This window comes from Oreochromis aureus, linkage group 11 (genome assembly GCF_013358895.1).
Source record: "Oreochromis aureus strain Israel breed Guangdong linkage group 11, ZZ_aureus, whole genome shotgun sequence".
Lineage (NCBI taxonomy): Eukaryota > Metazoa > Chordata > Actinopteri > Cichliformes > Cichlidae > Oreochromis > Oreochromis aureus.
The window spans coordinates 3,908,736-3,928,916 of record NC_052952.1 but is presented as its reverse complement, the minus strand read 5'-3'; the positions used below and the strand labels follow the sequence as shown (position 1 = coordinate 3,928,916).

General features: G+C 43.9%; 1 protein-coding gene across 1 annotated transcript in view; it reads right to left on the bottom strand.

Moving 5' to 3' along the window:
- Positions 1-20,181, bottom strand: part of tgfb2 (transforming growth factor, beta 2) — a 63,948-nt gene that overhangs the window by 7,671 nt on the left and 36,096 nt on the right. The window contains exon 2 of the mRNA XM_031749322.2: positions 18,639-18,802. Coding sequence (XP_031605182.1) covers positions 18,639-18,802 — 164 coding nt within the window. The remainder of the gene's footprint in view (positions 1-18,638; positions 18,803-20,181) is intronic.

Sequence of the window (20,181 nt, the reverse complement as noted above, 5' to 3'; positions counted from 1 at the left end):
TAAGCATGGCGTTGTTTAATGCTTGGTCAGTAACAAATAAATCATTCTTATTGACTGACTTTATACAAACCAAAAATCTGGATTATTATGTTTTTTTATTCCTGACTCAGTCCAGGCAGCAGTCCGCAGTAAGGCCCCCCTTACTGAAGGGGATAAGAGAGGGGGCTCTTTTATCAGCCAGCCTTAATTAACAGTTTTACAGTCCTCACCATAGTCAATGATTATATACGCTGTTTAAAGTGTTCCTGCAGAAAAACTGAAAGTCTATAGAGAAATTCATTTACATATATTCCTATTACACTTACACTGCATTCACAGCATTGTAAGATGGTGAATGTTGATGTACCCTTAGGCCCACTCCTCGATTCAGAGATGGTCTTTCCCTTTTCACATAAATGGCCTCCTTGACTCCCCGCTAAAGCCAGCATTCCTTCCTGTCCAGGATGTGTACATCCTCATCATTGAAAGAGTGTCCACTGGCTTGTAGGTGTAAATAGACTGCAGATTCCTGGCCTGACGGGTTAGCTCTTCTGTGTTGTTCCAGCTGCTTAGCCAGAGTTTGTTTGGTTTCCCCATATAAATAATGGCAAACCTCCTTGCACTTAACAGCATACACTATATTACTCTCTTTGTATCTGGAGACATGATCCTTGGTGTAAGGGGCTACTAGCCCAGCTATGTAGGGGTGAAGAGGCGCACAGGCTGCCCTGAATGACTAAAGGGTGGTGGGATCTGAGTCCGTAACCCCCCCTTAGTACAGTTGACCCTGATACTTACTTCTGTAAGAATGGTTTTAGCTATCTGGCTGCTACAGGCACAGAAGAAGGGCTCCGGGGCCCAAACCTGCGAAACAAACAGTGCCTGGCGCGCTGAATATTAACACAGCCTCGCTTACCTCCGTTTCTTTCTGTACCTAACCAGACAACTCGGGTGCCCCTACTCCAAGCCAACCTGGGTTGGACAGAAGCATACAACAACGACTTTTTAAACAACGTGGCTCCTTTTATTTGTTCGGATGGCCCTCCTGAAACAAGACTGATTATCAATGTTAACAGGGCCCTGGAGAGCAAAGGGCGACAGCAAGGAAACTCCCCAAGACCAAAGAAATAAAAGAAATAAAATAAAATAAATCAAACAGGCTGTTGTGACACACAGTTCTCGATCCCTCCCAACCCACACTAGCCACAGGAAAAGGGCGCGAAGATCACAATACAGCAGAATGATTAAGGTTAACACAGAAATTCTTTTATCTAGAATGGTTAACACAGCTTCGTCACATTACTTGCAATGTCCAAACAACAACACAAAAAAATAGTTCCAGTCTTTACAGTCCGATCCAGTGAATTGTCCCTGGTATGTGGAACCCATAAACAGTTCTAGGGGTAGCCGTCGTGAACCAGAGTTCCAGTCTGTTAAGCTGCCCAGAAATTCCACAGCCGGAGCAGAACATCCAGTCACAGGTGCGCAAAAAAAGCAAAGAAACAAAGAACACAGAAACTGTACCTTCGCCTCCCGGGAAACGGGGCGTGAAGAACCAACGGGTTAGAAAAGAGCGATGCTCTCACATACTGCCAGCTGGAGCAGGGTGAACGACCAGAACGTCGTCTGAGTGGCAGGGTAATCCAAACACCGCCGACTCCTGAGGTCCTAAACGTCGGGTCCGCGGAATGTATTGGAGCTCCGGCAGTCCCTGGGCAGTGCGAAGCGAAGCCCTCCAACTCCCCTCCCGGAAACACGCTAGCCCTTTGCCAGGCTGCCGACCGTGCTGCCTCGCTTTCTACGTGCTCTGTCAAACTCTGCCTATAGCGATGGGAAACTGAGGTGAGTTAAAAGGGAACGGCCGCTAGCCTTAGCTCTCACTTAGCTCCCCTGCTCACGCTATCTCCGTCGACACGACACCCCGGCGCCGCGTGCGGTAACCGGTGTCGGATTCCACACACAGAGGGAAACTCCGCATAGACTCACTGCGGTACTGTCCGCTGCCCCACTAACCTCCTGGTTACTCTTTGTTCGGGTTTTGTTCTGACCGTGGGACTTTCCTGGTGTCTTCGGCTGTAGAGGCACGCGCGCGATCGGTACCACACACCCGTTCGCTCCCGACAGCGCACCTCCCTGTTTTTGCGTGCCCACGGGCTCTCCTAAATATGTAATTTCCTCTTGGCTTATTCAGACAGGCTGCTAAAGACCCTACATGGCAGTTTTCCACAAGTTATAAGTATGTGCCCTCACATTTCCCCCCAGCTAAACCCTGCCACACCAGCGACGTCTCCGACCGTGCATCCCTGTAACAAACACAGAATAACACATATTAACTCACTTGTTCAGTAACACTCTATATCATTCACATATGACTTACATTACATTGCAAATGAACATAACAGTGGCCCATTACTTCATCTCATAACATAATCCCTATACCTTGCAGGGGGACCCCTCTGGTTCGCCTCAATGGACGCCTCAGACTGCAAAACTTCACCTCGCTCTTCCTGCATTTCGTCACTTTCGTCACTGAGGCCCCATCACTCTCCTCCTGTTCACTTGGAGTCACAGTTGCTTGCGCTTCCCCCGCTAAATCTGGCTCCAACCCCTGGGAAACACAATCACCAACATCGTCGACCCTGGGGACAATGTCAGCGTTCGGATTTGACACACACGGGGGTGGCGGAACACAAACAACCTCCATGCAGTCTGTATCCGACTCCACTTCTGCTGGGAACCTATTGACATGCCTTAACCGCCGTGATCGGGCGCTGAAAAAGTACACACAATTTGAGCTGATCTCTATGTACGACCTTCACTGAGCCACCTCTCTCTGGTTTGATTGTGAACACAAGAATGTCAGGGTGGTTCTGCTTCACCACCAAGTAAGGGTTTGGTTCCCATTTATCCTGTATCTTATTCCTACCCTGGGCTTGTGGTTGCGCCCAACAGCACCGGTCACCTGACTGAAGCAGAGCGCCATGGGACTTTCGATCATAGATTCTCTTCCTCTTCCTGGAGGCCTCCTGAGCAGCTGAGTTTGCTACCTCCACAGCTGTCCTAAGCCTCTCATGGTGATCTCTGACCCAATCATCCAGATTGTCTGCCTCAGGTTCCCTCATGTCTTTTCCTCCCAGGAGGTCAAGGGGCATTCTTGCGTCCCTCCCGAACATGAGGTAGAAAGGTGCATAACCAGTGGAGGAGTGCACACGAGTGTTATATGCCATAACCAACTCTGGCAAGTATGTTTTCCAATCCCTTTTTTTCTCTGGTGGCAGTGTTCTAAGCATATCGTGCATGGTCCTATTAAACCTCTCGCACTGCGCATTGCCCTGCGGATGGTAGGGGCTGGTGCGACTCTTGGCAATCCCATAAGCCTTACACAACTCTTTTATGACACTAGCCTCAGAATTTCTTCCCTGATCTGAATGCAATCGGGCTGGACACCCGTAGTAGGCGAACCAGTGCCTTAGCAAAGCATTTGCCGTCGTCTCGGCAGTCTGGTTTCTGGTGGGGACAGCAACTGTGAACCTGGTGAACATGTCTGTAAGAACAAGGACATTTTCATATCCCCCACAGGACTTCTCCAGCACCGTTAGATAGTCCATAGCAAGGACCTCCAGGGTGCTGTGACATTGCTGCAGGTCATTGGGGCCCTGTGGTTAGGAAAGATATCCTTTGCCAATGCACATCGCCACATTGCTGAACCCAGTCTTGAACATCTTTACTCATTGTAGGCCAATAATAGCTCCTCCTCATCACAGCGAGGGTACTCTTTGCACTGAAATGCCCCCATGCTCATGCTGGTTCTCATATACCTTACGTTGCAAGGTCTCTGGGACAATGAGCTGCCTGATCTCTTCTCCATCACGGGGTCTCTAACATGCCTATACAACACACCTTTATAAAGCCTAAAGGCGGTCAAACTGCTGGTGAAGTCGCCTTGTGCCCGGTGTAAACATGTAAAGTTCAGCATGGCTCATCCCAGTGCCCCTCTCAATCACCCGATACACGGGCCCAACAACGGGATCGTTTTTCTGTGCCGCTTCCACCTCCTCCCAACTTTGCCCACCATGAGCTTTCCCCGCAGTCAATTGCACCCTGGCCTTCAGGTCAGTCTTACCATCCCCATCCGCACTAGCAGGCCACAGACACGCACGCACTTCCTCAGGACCCACTTTAATAAAGTCCTTATCTGTGTCCTCCTGCTCAGGTTCCTCCTGGTCAGGAATCCTGGAGAGGACGTCTGCATTCATGTTTTGCTGCCCGGGCTTGTAACACACCTCAAAGTTGTACTCAGCGAGTTGTGCTACCCACCGCTGCTCAACAGCCCCCAGATTAGCCGTTGCCAAGTAGCGCAGCGGGTTATGGTCCGTAACCACCGTGAACTTGGCGAACATTAGGTAGTCCCTGAATTTCTTGGTAACAGCCCATTTAAGCGCAAGAAGTTCCAGTTTAAATGTGCTGTAATACTTGTCGTTCTTTTCAGAGCCCCTTAGCCCACGACTCGCGTAGGCTACCACACGCCGACTTCCCCTTGCTTTTGACTAAGCACAGCCCCGAGTCCATGCAGACTCCCATCTGTGGTCAATATGAAGGGTAGGCTAAAGTCGGGGTAGGCCAGGATTGGTGGGGACATTAAACACCGTTTCAGCTCATCCAATGCTTCCTGGCACTCGCCAGACCAAACAAACGTCTGGACGCCCCTTGTCGTGTCTTTCGACCCCTTCCCAACCAGGGCATGCAGAGGTTTAGCCAACTGAGCAAACCTTGGCACAAACCGCCTGTAGTAGCTCATAAATCCAAGCACCTGCCTCACCTCTCACATGCTCCTTGGGACAGGCCATGCCTCCAGGGCCTTGACCTTTTCTTGATCTACCTGGACGCCTTTAGCAGAAATCACATGGCCAAGGAATTTAACTTCCGGCCGCAGAAGGAAGCATTTGGTCGGCTTCAACTTCAGCCCATGCTGCTTCAAACGTTCGAACACCGTCTCAAGCCTCTCGCAGTGACTGTCAAAGTACCGGGAGAAAACTATAATGTTGTCAAGATAGACAAGGAGTATATCGAAACTGAGGTCCCCCAGTACCATACCCATCAGCCGCTGAAAAGTGGCTGGGGCGTTGCACAAGCCAAATGGCATCCGAGTCCATTCAAACAAGCCAAATGGTGTTGTAACCGCCATTTTTCCCCTGTCCACTTCGCTCATGGCCACTTGGAAGTAGCCTGCGGTCAGGTCCAGGGTCGAGAATAACAACACGTTGCCAAGCGCGTCCAACGACTCTTCGATGCGAGGAAGTGGGTATGCATCTTTGCACGTTACTGTCAGTCCTAAACGTCGGGTCCGCGGAATGTATTGGAGCTCCGGCAGTCCCTGGGCAGTGCGAAGCGAAGCCGTCCAACTCCCCTCCCAGAAACACGCTAGCCCTTTGCCAGGCTGCCGACCGTGCTGCCTCGCTTTCTATACGTGCTCTACAGTCAAACTCTGCCTATAGCGATGGGAAACTGAGGTGAGTTAAAAGGGAACGGCCGCTAGCCTTAGCTCTCACTTAGCTCCCCTGCTCACGCTATCTCCGTCGACACTACACCCCGGCGCCGCGCGCGGTAACCGGAGTCGGATTCCCCACACAGAGGGAAACTCCGCATAGACTCACTGCGGTACTGTCCACTGCCTCACTAACCTCCTGGTTACTCTTTGTTCGGGTTTTGTTCTGACCGTGGGACTTTCCTGGTGTCTTCAGCTGTAGAGGCACGCGCGCGATCGGTACCGCACACCCGCTCGCTCCCGACAGCGCACCTCCCTGTTTTTGCGTGCCCACGGGCTCTCCTAAATATGTAATTTCCTCTTGGCTTATTCAGACAGGCTGCTAAAGACCCTACATGGCAGTTTTCCACAAGTTATAAGTATGTGCCCTCACACTGGGGTGGACCAATTTTTGGCACAACGTGTTTTGGGGTTTAAAAGCCATGGAGACGCAGTATTTAGAAAAAATGTGTCTCAACTGCTCCAATACTCCTGACACATAAGGGAAGGGCTGGAGCTTTTTTATGCACCTTCCAAGCTTTGACAAATGTCCAGCTGGGATAACAACATTTACTCAGTGCCTTCTTGATATGCTCCTGATGCGTCCTGATGACACCCAGTTTGTGCTTCAGTGGATGATGAGAGTCAGACCTTAAAAACTGAGCTGTATGCAAACACATTCTCATCCCAATTAGTAACATACCGACAATTTGTGACAATCGTTGGTATGTTACACATTGGGAATGAGAGCGGGTTGGAATGAACCTATAAATGTTTTTTATGTGTGAAATGAAAATAAACTGAACAAAAGATGTACGTTAAATCTTTTTCCAGGATGGCAGCACGAGCAGTTGCAGTGGCCCGGCGCTCTCCACAACTTAGCGGGTTTCTTTTTATTTGTGTATAATTTTTTCACTTTTCCTTCGACATGCTGGAGCACATATGCAGTATAGTAAAACCGTACTACTTGCGGTTATAAACCACAAAAACCTGCACAGCTTCACTGACAATGACTGGGACTCAATTCCCCCTGAGATCTGGAGGGACACAGACTCTAATTTCACCATACCACCGCTGAAGTGGCGTAGGCAATGAAGGCACAGGAAACAGAGGAGGGGAAGAGAGCGGGGCTGAGGACCAGCCTACGTGCTAACCCACACAGACCGGCTATTCAGTGTCTCTTTCTCGCCAACTCACGGTCAATAAACAACAAGATGCATAAGATACAACTGCGGATCACCTCCCGCTGTTTGGATTACTGTGTTATGATTATCACAGAGATTTGGCTAGACTCTTTTATCCCAGACACTGCAATCGAGCTAGCGGGACACGCTACATTCAGAGTGCACAGGAACAAAGAGTCTGGTAAGAAAGGTCTGCTAGTGTTTGTAAACAATAATTAGTGTACCAACACCACAGTTAAAGTCATCCACTGCTGCCCGGACATAGAGTACATGATGGTTCAGTGTAGACCCTTCTACTTGCCGAGAGACCTCACTGCAATCACAATAATAGAGGTTTATGTGCCACCGCAAGCTAATGCTAAGTCAGCCATGGAGTTACTCCAGCGCTCCATTAATAAACAGCTTAAAGCGCCCCGGGACTGCGCTGTGATTGTTGCAGGAGATTTTAACCATGCAAACCTGAAATCTGTCCTGCCTGGATTCTTTAAAAACGTGAGCTTTCCCATGAGGGTAAACAACACATTGGACCAGGTCTACACCAACATCCCAGATGCTACAAAGCCACCTCCCTGCCTCACCTCGGAATCTCTGATCATCTCTCTTTGTCCCTGATCCCTGCTTATCAACCTCTAATTCAAAGACAAAAACCATCTGAAAAAACAGTTTGAGTGTGGACCGCAGAAGCCACCATTGCCCTACAGGACTGTTTTGATAACACTGATTGGAGTGTATTTGCAGAAGGATCAGACTTGGAGGGCCACACATCTGCTGTACTCTCATACATCAACTTCTGTACTGAGAGTGTAACAACAACAAGGACTGTTAAAGTGTTCCTGAACCAGAAACCATGGCTCAACAGCGAGGTGCAACCTCTACTAAGAGCATGTGACAGTGCCTTCAAATCAGGAGGCCAACAAGTCTACAAAGAGGCACGCCAATCTCTGCTTAAAGGCATAACAGAAGCCAAGCGCAAATACAAACAGTGCATCGAGGAACACTTGAACACAAACAACTCAAGAAACATGTGGCAGGGGATCAAGACACTTACTGGCTACAAACACAATCGCACACAAATCCACTCCCCAGACATCAACTTACCTGATACCCTAAACCAGTTCTTCACCTGCTTTGACCAACAAAACAGGGACACGATCACCCATCCTGCTGTTTCAGAGAGGGACGACACCCCCATTGAGCTGGAGCAGCATCAGGTCAGAACCACACTGCGCAGAATCAACGCAAGTAAAGCAGCTGGTCCTGACGGTGTAGCCGGAAGAGTGTTTAAAGCATGTGCAGACCAACTAGCAGAGGTTTTCACCACCATCAACCTCTCACTGCTTCAGTCTGTAGCACCATCCTGCTTCAAGTCAACCCCCATCGTTCCAGTGCCCAAGAAGTACACAGTGAGCTGCTTGAATGACTACTACAGTTGCTTTAACACCCATAATTACTAAATGTTTTGAGAAATTCAACATCTGGAAACATTAAAGCTGCCATTCCTGCAAACCTCGATCCATACCAGTTTACATACAGGGCAAACAGGTCGACAGATGACGCCATAATAACAGCTCTTCACACAACCCTCACACACCTGGACGGTAGTAACACCTATGTGAGAATGCTATTTGTGGACTTCAGCTCTGCCTTCAATACAGTTCAACCCCACAAACTGGTTAATAAACTAAGCAACTTAGGACTCAGCAGCTCACTGTGCACCTGGATACTGGACTTCCTGAGTGATAGACCCAGAATGTCAGAATGGGAGAGCACACCTCCTCCACCCTCATTCTGAACGTATGTGTCCCACAGGTTGTGTCCTCAGTCCCCTCTCAAACTTACTTTTCACTGATGACTGTTCTCCAATCCACACCAGTAACACCATTATAAAATTTGCTGATGACACCACCATCATAGGACTTACTGCTCCTATATTGTCAAATAAGGACTGTCAGTGTTTTCTTTCCTTCTTTGTTGACAAGGTCAAAAATGTAAGAAATAATCTCTTCCTCAGCATCTGTGTTGATGGTTCCCACACCAGTCAGCCTGTTATCTTAGACAGCTTTGCACCAGAAACTTTACTTGGTCTAGCGAAGCTTATTGGTATGATGAAAGACTCTTCTTGCTCCCTGGATGTTTCACCTACATTTTTGTTCAAAAATGTCTTGCACTGGATTGGTTCCAGTGTGCTCAATATTCTAAATGTGTCCTGACCTCTGGTAAGTTACCTACTTATTTCAGAAATGCTGTCATCCACCCACTTTTGAAAAAAGACAACTTGGATCCTTCTCTCATTGGGAGTTATAGACCCAGCTCCAAGCTTCCATTTACTGCTAAGGTATTAGAGAAGGTTGCGGTCAACCATTGAACTGCTGCTCTGACTACTTTTAGTCAGGTTTTCTTAGATCACATTCAACTGAAACAGCTCTTCTAAAAGTATGAAATGACATTTTGATGCAGAGTGACAAGACTAACTGTTCTGTGCTGCTCATGTTGGACCTTACCTCAGCTTTTGATACAGTTGACCATCATATTCTGCTTAATAGGCTGTTGTTCTTATTATATTTGCTCCCCCTTGGGCATGTTCTATCAACCTTTAAGGACATCTCTCATCTATGCAGATGATATTCAATTATACACTTTGTTTCACCCAAATTAAATGTCTAAACTCCACGGTTTGTTAAAGTGCCTAGACACTGTTAAACGGTGGAAAGTAGACAGTTTTCTTCAATTATATCAACATAAAACTAAAACAATTATCTTTGCACTAGATAAATGCACTTTGGAAACACTTAGATCTCTTGGTTTTTTAGCAAAATCATCTGTTAGGAACCTTAGCATAACCTTTGATTCTGGTTTTACTTTGGATGCACATGTCAAGTCTCTGGTTCATTCCTGCTTTCATCATCTGAGAAATATTACCAAACTAAGCTTCATTGTGTCACATGCTTAACTGGAAATGATTATTCATGCTTTTGTTTCTTTACAATTGAATTACTGCACGCACTATACACTTGTCTTGGCAAAACCTCCTAGAACGGTGGCAAGTTGTTCAAAATGCTGCTGCCAAACTTCAGACAAAATACAAGCTTTCACGTGTGACTCCAATCTTGATGCAGCTACACTGGCTTCTGGTTGCCAAGTGCAATTTAAGATTCTTTTGCTGACTTGGGGAGCTTTTAATGGACAGGCACCAGGTTATCTCAGAGGGCTTCTGTGTCTGGCAGGTCTCAAGGCCTGCTGATGGTGCCCCAGACTCTGGAACTCTTTCCTTTTGATTTGAGATCAGTGGACAATAAGTGGACAATACAACACAATAGCCTCAGTTTTATTTGAATTTAGAAGCAGAAAATTAGAGGATATGAGGGTCTCTAAGTCTTTAAGCCAGAGGTGTCAAACTCATTTTGGTTCAGGGGCCACACAGAGCATAATTAGATGTCAAGTGGGCCGGAGCAGTACAATTATAACATAATTACCTATAAATAATAATAAGTGCATGTTTTTTTTCCTGCAAAGAAGTAGAAGTACATTAAAGAATCTCCATGTTTAATCAAATATCCTTTTACAAAACATATCAAAACATATAACAACCTCTGATTTCTTAAAGCAAGTGTTTGCACAAGTACAACCATAACTATAAGACAAAAGCATTCGGAAATGGAAAATGTAGTATTGCACTTTAGAATTCATGTCATTGCATGAACAATAGGATTCCACCAAACCAAACTCTTTTGCAGTGAAGCTTTAACTACAGCAAAAATTCATTTTCACAGAACTGTTTTGTTTAAGTGTAATCTGTGTCTGAAGCAGCATTTTAAAGGAGTTAGTCATTTCTGGACTACTTTGTTTTTGCTTCTGAAACTTGGCATCTTTTAGTTTGCACATGTGCTTCAATATCAGGTGTCATGTCCTGACTAGCAGTCAATCTCAGAATGTCATCGAAGTGCTTATGTGTGAGGCTTGAGCGCAATTTTGTTTTATTGATGTTCATTACTGAGAAAACTTCTTCACAAAGGTGGTTGTCCCAAACATGCACAACATTTTTGCAGCTAGGGCTGTTAATTTTGGGTACCCTGCAAAAGATATTGATAAAATGTGTCCAAACCTATTGAGGCAAACTTGCCCCTCAAATCTTCATCACATTGCAAATCAAAGGTTGGATTTCGACAGGCACATCAGAAGCTTTGAGTGTGAAGGGTAAGCGAAAAACTGCAAATTCTGTCTCGAGTTAATCAAAAATCTGAAACCGTTTCTTAAACTCACACAGCACTCCTGCAATCTTGTCTTTATACTGTTTAATGTCACCATTAATGCCTGTTGCACATACCTCTCTTAGGCAAGGGAATTGTGCAGGGTCACCACTTGACAGCTGTGTCTCCCACAAAGTCAGTTTCAATTTGAATGCACGTACGCTGTCATAAAACTGTGTGACAACATTTTTTGCAGTCTTGGAACATTTTGTTCAGAATATTCAAGTGCTCTGTAATATCCACCAGAAATGCAAGATCCTACAGCTGTTGGCTAATGTTGGCAAATGCTTGTCTCTTCTCAGGACACATGAGTTCTGCAGCTTTGGTCATGCATCTTTTAATAAACTCACCGTCGGAATACGGCTTTGATGTTAATGCTATTTCATTAGCAATTACATAGGTGGCTTTTACTGCTGCTTCACTGATCTCTCGGCTCCGGGTTAAAATTGACTGCTGTTTCCTCAGACCCCCCAGCAATTCATTTTTCCTCTTTCCTCAGTTGTCCTCGCAAGATGTCGTATTTTCCACAGGTCTTATAGTGAATAATAATAATATATTCCTTAGGCACAGACACTTGTTGATTACACTCCAAGCACACAGGTCTGTGTGAATAAATAGGAAGCGGTGTATTTCTCTTGGAAAACCCTACAGCCCGTTATCCACTTTTCTCCTTTCTGACAAAAACATTTTGGCTAACGAGAATGTCAAGGTGACTAGGGAATAAGGTAGCCTACACCAAATTTGCAGAAGTCGTGTTGCTACCATCTGAGTGGCAGAGTTGCTGCTTCTTTTACTCTAATTAAAACATAGCGCTCCTCCCCTTTGACTAACACAGTGCTCCCCTCTCTTCTGACTAACACCCGTGCGGACGATTTAGGAATTGCATTTTATCACGAATTCTGAGTTCCTGTCTTTTATGATTTTTTTTTTTTTTTTTTTGTAATTTCAAAATTCATCCAGCAGGCTGGTTTTGGCCCGCATGCCGTACGTTTGACACCCCTGCATCAGGCTGTACATGTGTGTAATTTGGCATGTGTAAATTAATCTGATGCCCACCATATATATTCATGCTATGTTTTTGATACTGCCTAACTGAAGCACCTATAATGTAAACAGAATTGGTGCAAACACAGAACCCTGTGGAACTCCATAATTAACCTTAGTGTATGAAGAAACCACTGCAGAACAGTACCGTTAAATCCTACAGCATGCTCTAATTGTTGTAATAAAATATTATGGTCAGCGGTATCAAATGCTGCATTAAGGTCTAGTAGGACAAGCACAAAGATGAGTCCACTGTCAGAAGTCATATGAACATCTCTTTGTAAATTTCACTAAAGCTGTTTCTGTACTTTGATGAGCTCCAAAACTCTTTAAATAAACCCTCCCTTTGCAGATCATCAGGCATCTGTTTTACAAATACTCATTTAAGAATTGTTTAGATAAAAGGAAGGTTGGAGATTGGCCTGGTATATTGGTGGTTTAGTGGTTTAATTACTACCAGCTTAAATGCCGTTGGTACATAGCCATTAATTGAGTTATGTTGACCATATTTAAGATTGAAGCATTAATTAAGTCGCCCTCAGGATTACAGGCCTGCATTCAATACCATTAGGCCGACCCTCTTGGTTGATAAGCTGACAGCAATGCAGTTGGATGCCTCTTGTGTCCTGGATTGTTGACTACCTGACAGGAAGACCACAATATGTGCATGTTCAACACAAGGGACCGTCCACTCCCCTTTTCTCTTCACTCTCTACACCACAAGACTTCAGCCCATTAATTGAGTTATGTTGATCATATTTAAGATTGAAGCATTAATTAAGTCGTCCTCAGGATTACAGGCCTGCATTCAATACTATCAGGCCGACCCTCTTGGGTGATAAGCTGACAGCAATGAGGCTGATGCCTCTTGGGTGATAAGCTGACAGCGATGCAGCTGCATGCCCCTTGTGTACTGGATTGTTTGAATACCTGACAGGAAGACCACAATATGTGCGTGTTCAACACAAGGGACCATCCATTCCCCTTTTCTCTTCACCCTCTACACCACAAGACTTCAGCAACTGCACAGTTACCTGCCATCTTGAGAAGTTTTCTGATGACTCTGCAGTTGGATGTTGAATGCATCAGTGAAGGTGATAAGACAGAGTAATTGACTCTGGTTAATGTAAATGGTAAATGGACTGGTTCTTATATAGCTCTTTTCTACTCTATCTGAGCACTCAAAGCACTTTATACAACTCGTTCATTCACCCAATCACACCCATTCACACAAGCACTTTTCTAAGTTTTTAGTGCTAAGGGAGGCCCCTTCCCTCCATTGATATTTGCCTCGGCAATAGAGCCCCTTGCTGAAAGCATACGTAAAGATCCAATTACAACGTTTTTGCTTATAATACTGACACAACTACTAATAAAATCTCACTCTACACAGATGATGTGTTATTATATATCACCCAGCCAGAAAAGACTATTCCTGCCGTATTAGTCAAAATTAAGTTATTTGGGTCCTTCTCTGGATATAGGATAAATCTGAATAAAAGTAAACTAATCCTTATACATGTGAGTAACCCATCTTGGCTACAAAACCTCCTATCCAGTATGGTATAGACAGAGTTTATGAGAAGCTCACTTATCTGGGTATTCAGCTGTTCCTCTCTATTACAATCTAACTTCACTCCCTTAATATCTGAGCTTCAGTCACGTATACAGTTCTGCAACATGCTCCCTATATCACTCATTGGTAGAGTTAATGCTATAAAGATGATAATTTTGCCTAACTGGTTGTACTTATTATAAAGTCTCCCCGTGTTCCTTCCTAAATCATTTTTTTTAAAACCTGAATTCACTCATCTTACCTTTTTTGTGGGGCAATAAAACACAGAATTTGCAAGGAAACAACTTTTCAAGTCTAAAATGAGTGAGAGTTAGCGCTTCCAAATTTCTTGTTCTATTACTGGGCTTTGCATATAAAATTCATGACATTCTGCTTAGCTGACAACAGCAGTCCCCTCACATGGTTGCAACTGGAGCTTGTCAGCCTTATTTTATAGGAGCTTTACTGCTGTCTTCCCTGCCCATTGATAAGTCTATGTATGACGGCAATGTAGTGATACATAGCATCATACGTATTCTTAAGCAGATTAAACTACACTTTAATTTGAAGTCTTTATCTTCTATCACGCCCACTGTAGGCAAGCTATCTTTTCTAGAAAATACATTTAGACTTTGGAAACAGGTGCACAATCAGTTTTTTACAATCAGTAATCTATACTGGGAGGGTGTCTTTGCCTCTTTCAAGCAGTTACAAGGGATATACAAGTTACCAGGGAGAGACATTTTCAGATACCTGCAGATAAGAGACAATGTCAGGAAATGCGTACAGGGTTTTGAGAGTCTTTAAGGCACAGTTTTGTTTTTTGCTCTGGTCTCCTGTTAAGACTTGAGTGAGAAACCTTACAGAGGATACATTAAACTAACAATACAAAAAGTTGATAGGTTCGTAGCATAAACCTATTCGCTGGAACGTTCAAGACAATTCTACTACACAGCAAAAGCAAGACACAAGTCACCAAAGTTGTGTTACTCATATATGAGGGAGAGAACCACGACAAGCGCCGTTCCTTCGCTTGACCCCAATCGCTCTCGTCTGCTCCCTTGTAACACTGCTCCTTTATTGAGGTTACATGCATATGCATAGGTTCATTAACATATGAGTCTTACATAGAAATACATGCCTGGATGTTAAACTTCATAGTTACAGCTGGTAAAGCAGCAATGCAGATCGTTTTATTAAAGATGAAAGAATTTAGACAGTTTTTAACTCTCAGTGATGCTGCAGTGTTGTTTGACCTTGGGACCTGAAGTGGACGGAGTTTAGGACCCAGGTTACTCCCAGATTTACGAGCACCTTAGTCCAACAAATACGGCAATAACGACGGCCCGCTTGCATGTTCTACAAAAAAAATGTGCTTTGTTGTATATCTGACGGACAAACACCAAACCAGTTCCACATCACTGAAGTTGCACCATTTTTACAAACCAATTCTGGTTCATCCGTTTCACTCAACAATCCACTTTCCCCCTTCTCATTCTCCGTTGCCACCGTGCTTTTTCGGCCATGTGCGTAGGAAAACAAAGGCACTGCGCATGCGCGTTTTACCCATATTCTATCGCGATATTTCATTTTCTTATCGTTGCCTTGTACCGGTATTACCGTGAACGGTATAATATGGCCCAGCCCTACTGCTAATAGTCAAAATGGCTGAAACAATTTAAAATATATATTTTTGCATTTCTTTGTGTCTGATGGTGTTGACAAAAACCTTAAAATTAATTAATTTCTGCTCTTAAATACCTAAAAAATTCAACTGGCATGGTGTCCAATTGTGTGCCAAAATTGGACATTTTTGTACAACGTCTGGATATTCATGTATTGACAGCACTGTAATTTTTCACTGTTTCACTTTAAAAACATAAATCTTTGCACAGATGATGTTTATATGTTGGTACGGTTCTTATCATTTTGCAGAAAAAAAGAGACCGCTAAAAATAAAAACAAGAGGTTTTTGGACAAAGTTTGTGTTCTCCATTCTTTAAGCACTGGTTCGAGCATCGTTTAGGCACCGGCACTGTTTCAAAAGTACCGATTTGGCACCGGTATCGGATAAAACCTAAATGATACCCATCCCTAGCCCTATATTGCGGTGCACCTTATGTATGAATTCTGGTTGTGCTTACTGACCTCAAACCAATTTTATGTGGTACACGGTGCTCAGAAAATTTGTCAAAAATGTTTTAGTACGACTTTGGTAAACTATAAAGCCGCACGGCTTGATGGATTGTTGGAGCATTACAGCTACTGTAGTCAGGAGCCTTGAGTAATCTGGGTCCAAAACTCTGTCCGCTTCAGGTCCCAAAGTCACTGCTACATCACTGCGGCATCACTGAGAGTGAAAAGCAGTCTAAATTCTTTCATCTTTAATAAAATGATCAGTGTTGCTACTTTACCAGGTGTAAGAATTAAGTTGAACATCCAGGCATCCATGAAAACAGAATTTATTAAATTTAATGGAGTTAGAAGTTAGCAGGAAGTTAGCTCGCTAGTTTCGACCTAAACATGATATAGCATGTTCTGACTGAGAGATTTCTGAAAAAAATTAAAACGTACACTGCTATCACTTCCGACAGAAAACTAAACAGCAGTGACTTTTGTAGGGTTACTGAAGTTGGACTAGCTGGTATATAATGCTATGTGATTGCTAGCGACACAGCTATGTTAGCATAACAAACACAGTGAAGCTTCAAGATGAATGCTAACTTTTTTCCACTCGATAAAAGTTAACAGGAGGGTTCCAGATGGTTAGGGACAAATGCAATCGCATGGCAGGATGCTTTTAACGGACCAAACTTCAGTCAGGAGAACAACTGAGATAATCCATCCACAACACAAAGTTAGTCATTAATATACTGTAACAACATGGGAATAGAGCAGCTGTGAGAGAATTCAACATTAATGAATCAATGGTACGAAATGTAAACGCAACACTTTTGTTTTTGCTCCCATTTTTCATGAGCTGAACTTAAAGATCTGAAACATTTTCTACATACACAAAGGACCCATTACTATCAAATAGTGTTCACAAATCTGTCTAAATCTGTGTTTAGACGAGAAGTTCTCGGCAAACAAGAACTTCTCGTTTGCCGAAATAATCCATCCCACCTTACAGGTGTGGCATGTCAAGGTGCTCATTAGACAGCATGAATATTGCACAGGTGTGCCTTAGACTGCCAAAAATAAAAGGCCACTCTGAAATATGTAGTTTGATCACACAGCACAAATGTCGCAAAACCAGTCAGTATCTGGTGTGGCCACCATTTGGAGGCAAATGGTGTGCAATGGGCATAGAGTTGATCAGGTTGTTGATTGTGGGCTGTGGAATGTTGGTGAACTCCTCTTCAATACTTGTGCAAAGTTGCTGAATATTGGCAGGAACTGCAACACACTGTCATATACGCCGAGCCAAGCGTCCCAAACATGATCAGTGGGTGACATGTCTGGTGAGTATGCTGGCCATGAAAGAACTGGGATGTTTTCAACTTCCAAGGAATTGTGTACAGATCCTTGCAATATGGGGCCGTGCATTATCATGCTGTAACATGAGGTTATGATCATGGATAAATGGCACAACAATTTGTCCTCAGGATCTCAACACGGTATCTCTGTGCATTCAAAATGCCAACAATAAAATGCACTCGTGTTCATTGTCCATAACCCCACCACCACCATGGGCCACTCAATCCACAACGTTGACGTCAGCAAACTGCTCATCCACACGACGCAACACAAGCGGTCTGCCATCTGCCCTGAACAGTAAAAACATCTGTCAACAGAACACCTCTCCAACATGCCAGACACCATCAAATGTGAGCATTTGCCAACTCAAGGTGGTTAAAGTGATGAACCGCAGTCAGGTCCACACTCTGATGAGGACCACGAGCATGCCGATGAGTTCCCCTGAGATGGTTTCTGACAGTTTTTGCAGAAATTCTTTAGTCATGCAAACTGATTGTTGCTGCAGCTGTCTGGGTGGCTGGTCTCCACCTAGTCGACCATCCTGGAGGTGAACATGCTGGATGTGGAGGTCCTGAGCTGGTGTGGTTACATGTGGTCTGTGATTGTGAAGCCAGTTGGATGTACTGCCAAATTCTCTGAAACGCCTTTGAAGATGGCTTATCGCAGAGAAATGAACATTCATTTCACAGACAACAGTTCTGGTAGACATTCCTGCAGTCAGCATGCCAATTGCACGCTCCCTCAAAAGCTGCAACATCTGTAGCATTGTGCTGTGTGATTAAACTGCATATTTCAGAGTGGCCTTTTATTTGCGACAGTCTAAGGCATACCTGTGCAATATTCATGCTGTCTAATCAGCACCTTGACATGCCACATCTGTGAGGTGGGATGGATTATTTCAGCAAACAAGAAGTTCTCAGTTACAGAGATTTAGACAGATTTGTGAACAATATTTCATAGTAATGGGTCCTTTGAGTATGTAGAAAATGTTTCAGATCTTTAAGTTCAGCTCATGAAAAATGGGAGCAAAAACAAAAGTGTTGCGTTTATATTTTTGTTCAGTGTAATTGAGTGCTTTAGACCTACAACCAACATTCCCTTTACTGATAAAGTCCTTTAAAATCCCTGTATGTCTGTGAAAGGAATCAATTGTTTGAAAAGTTTCAGTTAGCACAAAAACGGATCTTCAGTCAGTTATTAACAATCTTCTAATGGTGCCAGACAATGGACTGTCTCTGCGCATGTCCTGCTGGATCATTGTAATCGCAAAATTGAATTGCACTGGAACAACTGGGAATGAAAACTGTACTACAGTGATTTGAGTCATATTTATTGGATTAATTAATTTTTTAAATTTAAATGATGAGCCTTCCACACACAAAAGTTAGTTATACAATTCCACAGGGCTCCCATTCTGATAATCTCATTGTACTAATCATTAAGAATCTTCAAAATTTATGAAAAAAAAACCTACAAAAATCAGAATATATTTTTTAGCAATGTAAAAAATCTTTGCATTTTAAAATTATATTAAGCAATCCTTCCTAGTCTTTATAAAACACAAAGCAACTCATATTTAGCAAATATGGCATAATAAATGTTACTCCAGACAAAAGTGTTTGTACCTGATAGAGCTCAATTCGTTGCTCAGACACTCGGGCCCCAGGGTTTTGAAGACGGAAGATCCTGAGCTCTGCCTTCACCAAGTTGGAGGCATTCTTCTCCATAGAGGACACATCAAAAGTCAGCCACCGGAAGTAAGGGTTGAAGGGTGTAGGATAAATAACATCTGCAAAAAAATGTAAAGAAAGCGTCTGGATAAGGATTGGATACTTAATGACTGCTAATGGAATGCTTGCTTTGGACTGAGGCAGCCAATTCCAACTACTAAAATGAAACTACAATTAAGGAAAGATATCACAGCCTGAGAGGGTTGTGGGACTGAAGGTCAATGGTCCAATCCCCTACCAGTCAAGCCAGCTTGATGAGTTCTTCAGCAAGACATTACAAAATTGTCACCACCAATTAGTGTTAGTTTGCATCTGATAAAGTGTTGTAAGGGGTGCTTTCAGTGGTTACCAGACAAGAAAAGTGCTGTATGAATGTTAGTGCATGTACCATTTACAACTGTGCCCACAAATTGCACATACTTTGTCATTATCTTCTAAACACAAGCAGAAAGGGAGGGGCAGCAGTCTTCCATTGTATTAATCAAAGATGCAGCCAAGGCATACCAGTGGCCAAGGGAATAGTGGGTGCTATGGCAGGTTCCTTTGCTCTTACTAACAAGAGCTATCACCTTGCCCACCCCTAATCTTTTAAAATTAATTGATTAGGCAGGATAACTTGGTAGGACAATGCTTAGTGGTGCGCTCACAACAGGTAGGGACATGTAGTGTCTGTGCTGCTAGGTTGTCTGATGCTGACTTCGGGGCGGGTCTTTCCACTAGACTGGTTAGGCACTACTTGTTTTTTCACAACGCTGGATTTGACCAAGGGCTACTGTCAGATTTTGTCTCAGGGCAACAACCGCCTTGTGGTTAGGGTTATTATGTCCTGGGACACCCTTTCAGCCTCTGTTCAGTGGCTCCATCGCATAAATGATGTGAATCAGCCGTTGATCTGGCATTACACCCCATTAAATTCAAAGTGATCGAGTGGGAGAGAAAATCAGACACAGATTTTTTTTCTCCCACTTGTGGCAGCAGGGGTGGCAGTAGGCTAGGCCAGATGGATCCCTGGCCTAAATGCTTGATTGAGACTTCTCAGGAAATCTACATCCTAACTTAGATGGTAACCGGAATCGCCTTTTAATCCCTATACTGCAACATTACATTCAAATTGTTGTGGTATGCATCAAACTGACATGTAGTTACATTTCTCAAGAGTTGTACACCAGGCTACATAGAAGCTTGTGGCGAAGGGTTAAAATGGGACTCCCAGTTATGGCTTAAGTTATGACGTAGATCTGATGCAGAAGTATAATTCCCACGTAAATGAAGTGAGGCTGGTTATTGCAGCTGTGGCCAGTTGCTTAATTATGCCTCCCCCTGTCTTTGAGAACAATAGTATAGTAAGCAACATCTAAAATAACCAGCTGAAAATGCAAAGGGAAATTAAAAAACAACTAAAAAGAAATGGTGTTGCACCAAGCTGAACGCCCCTGTG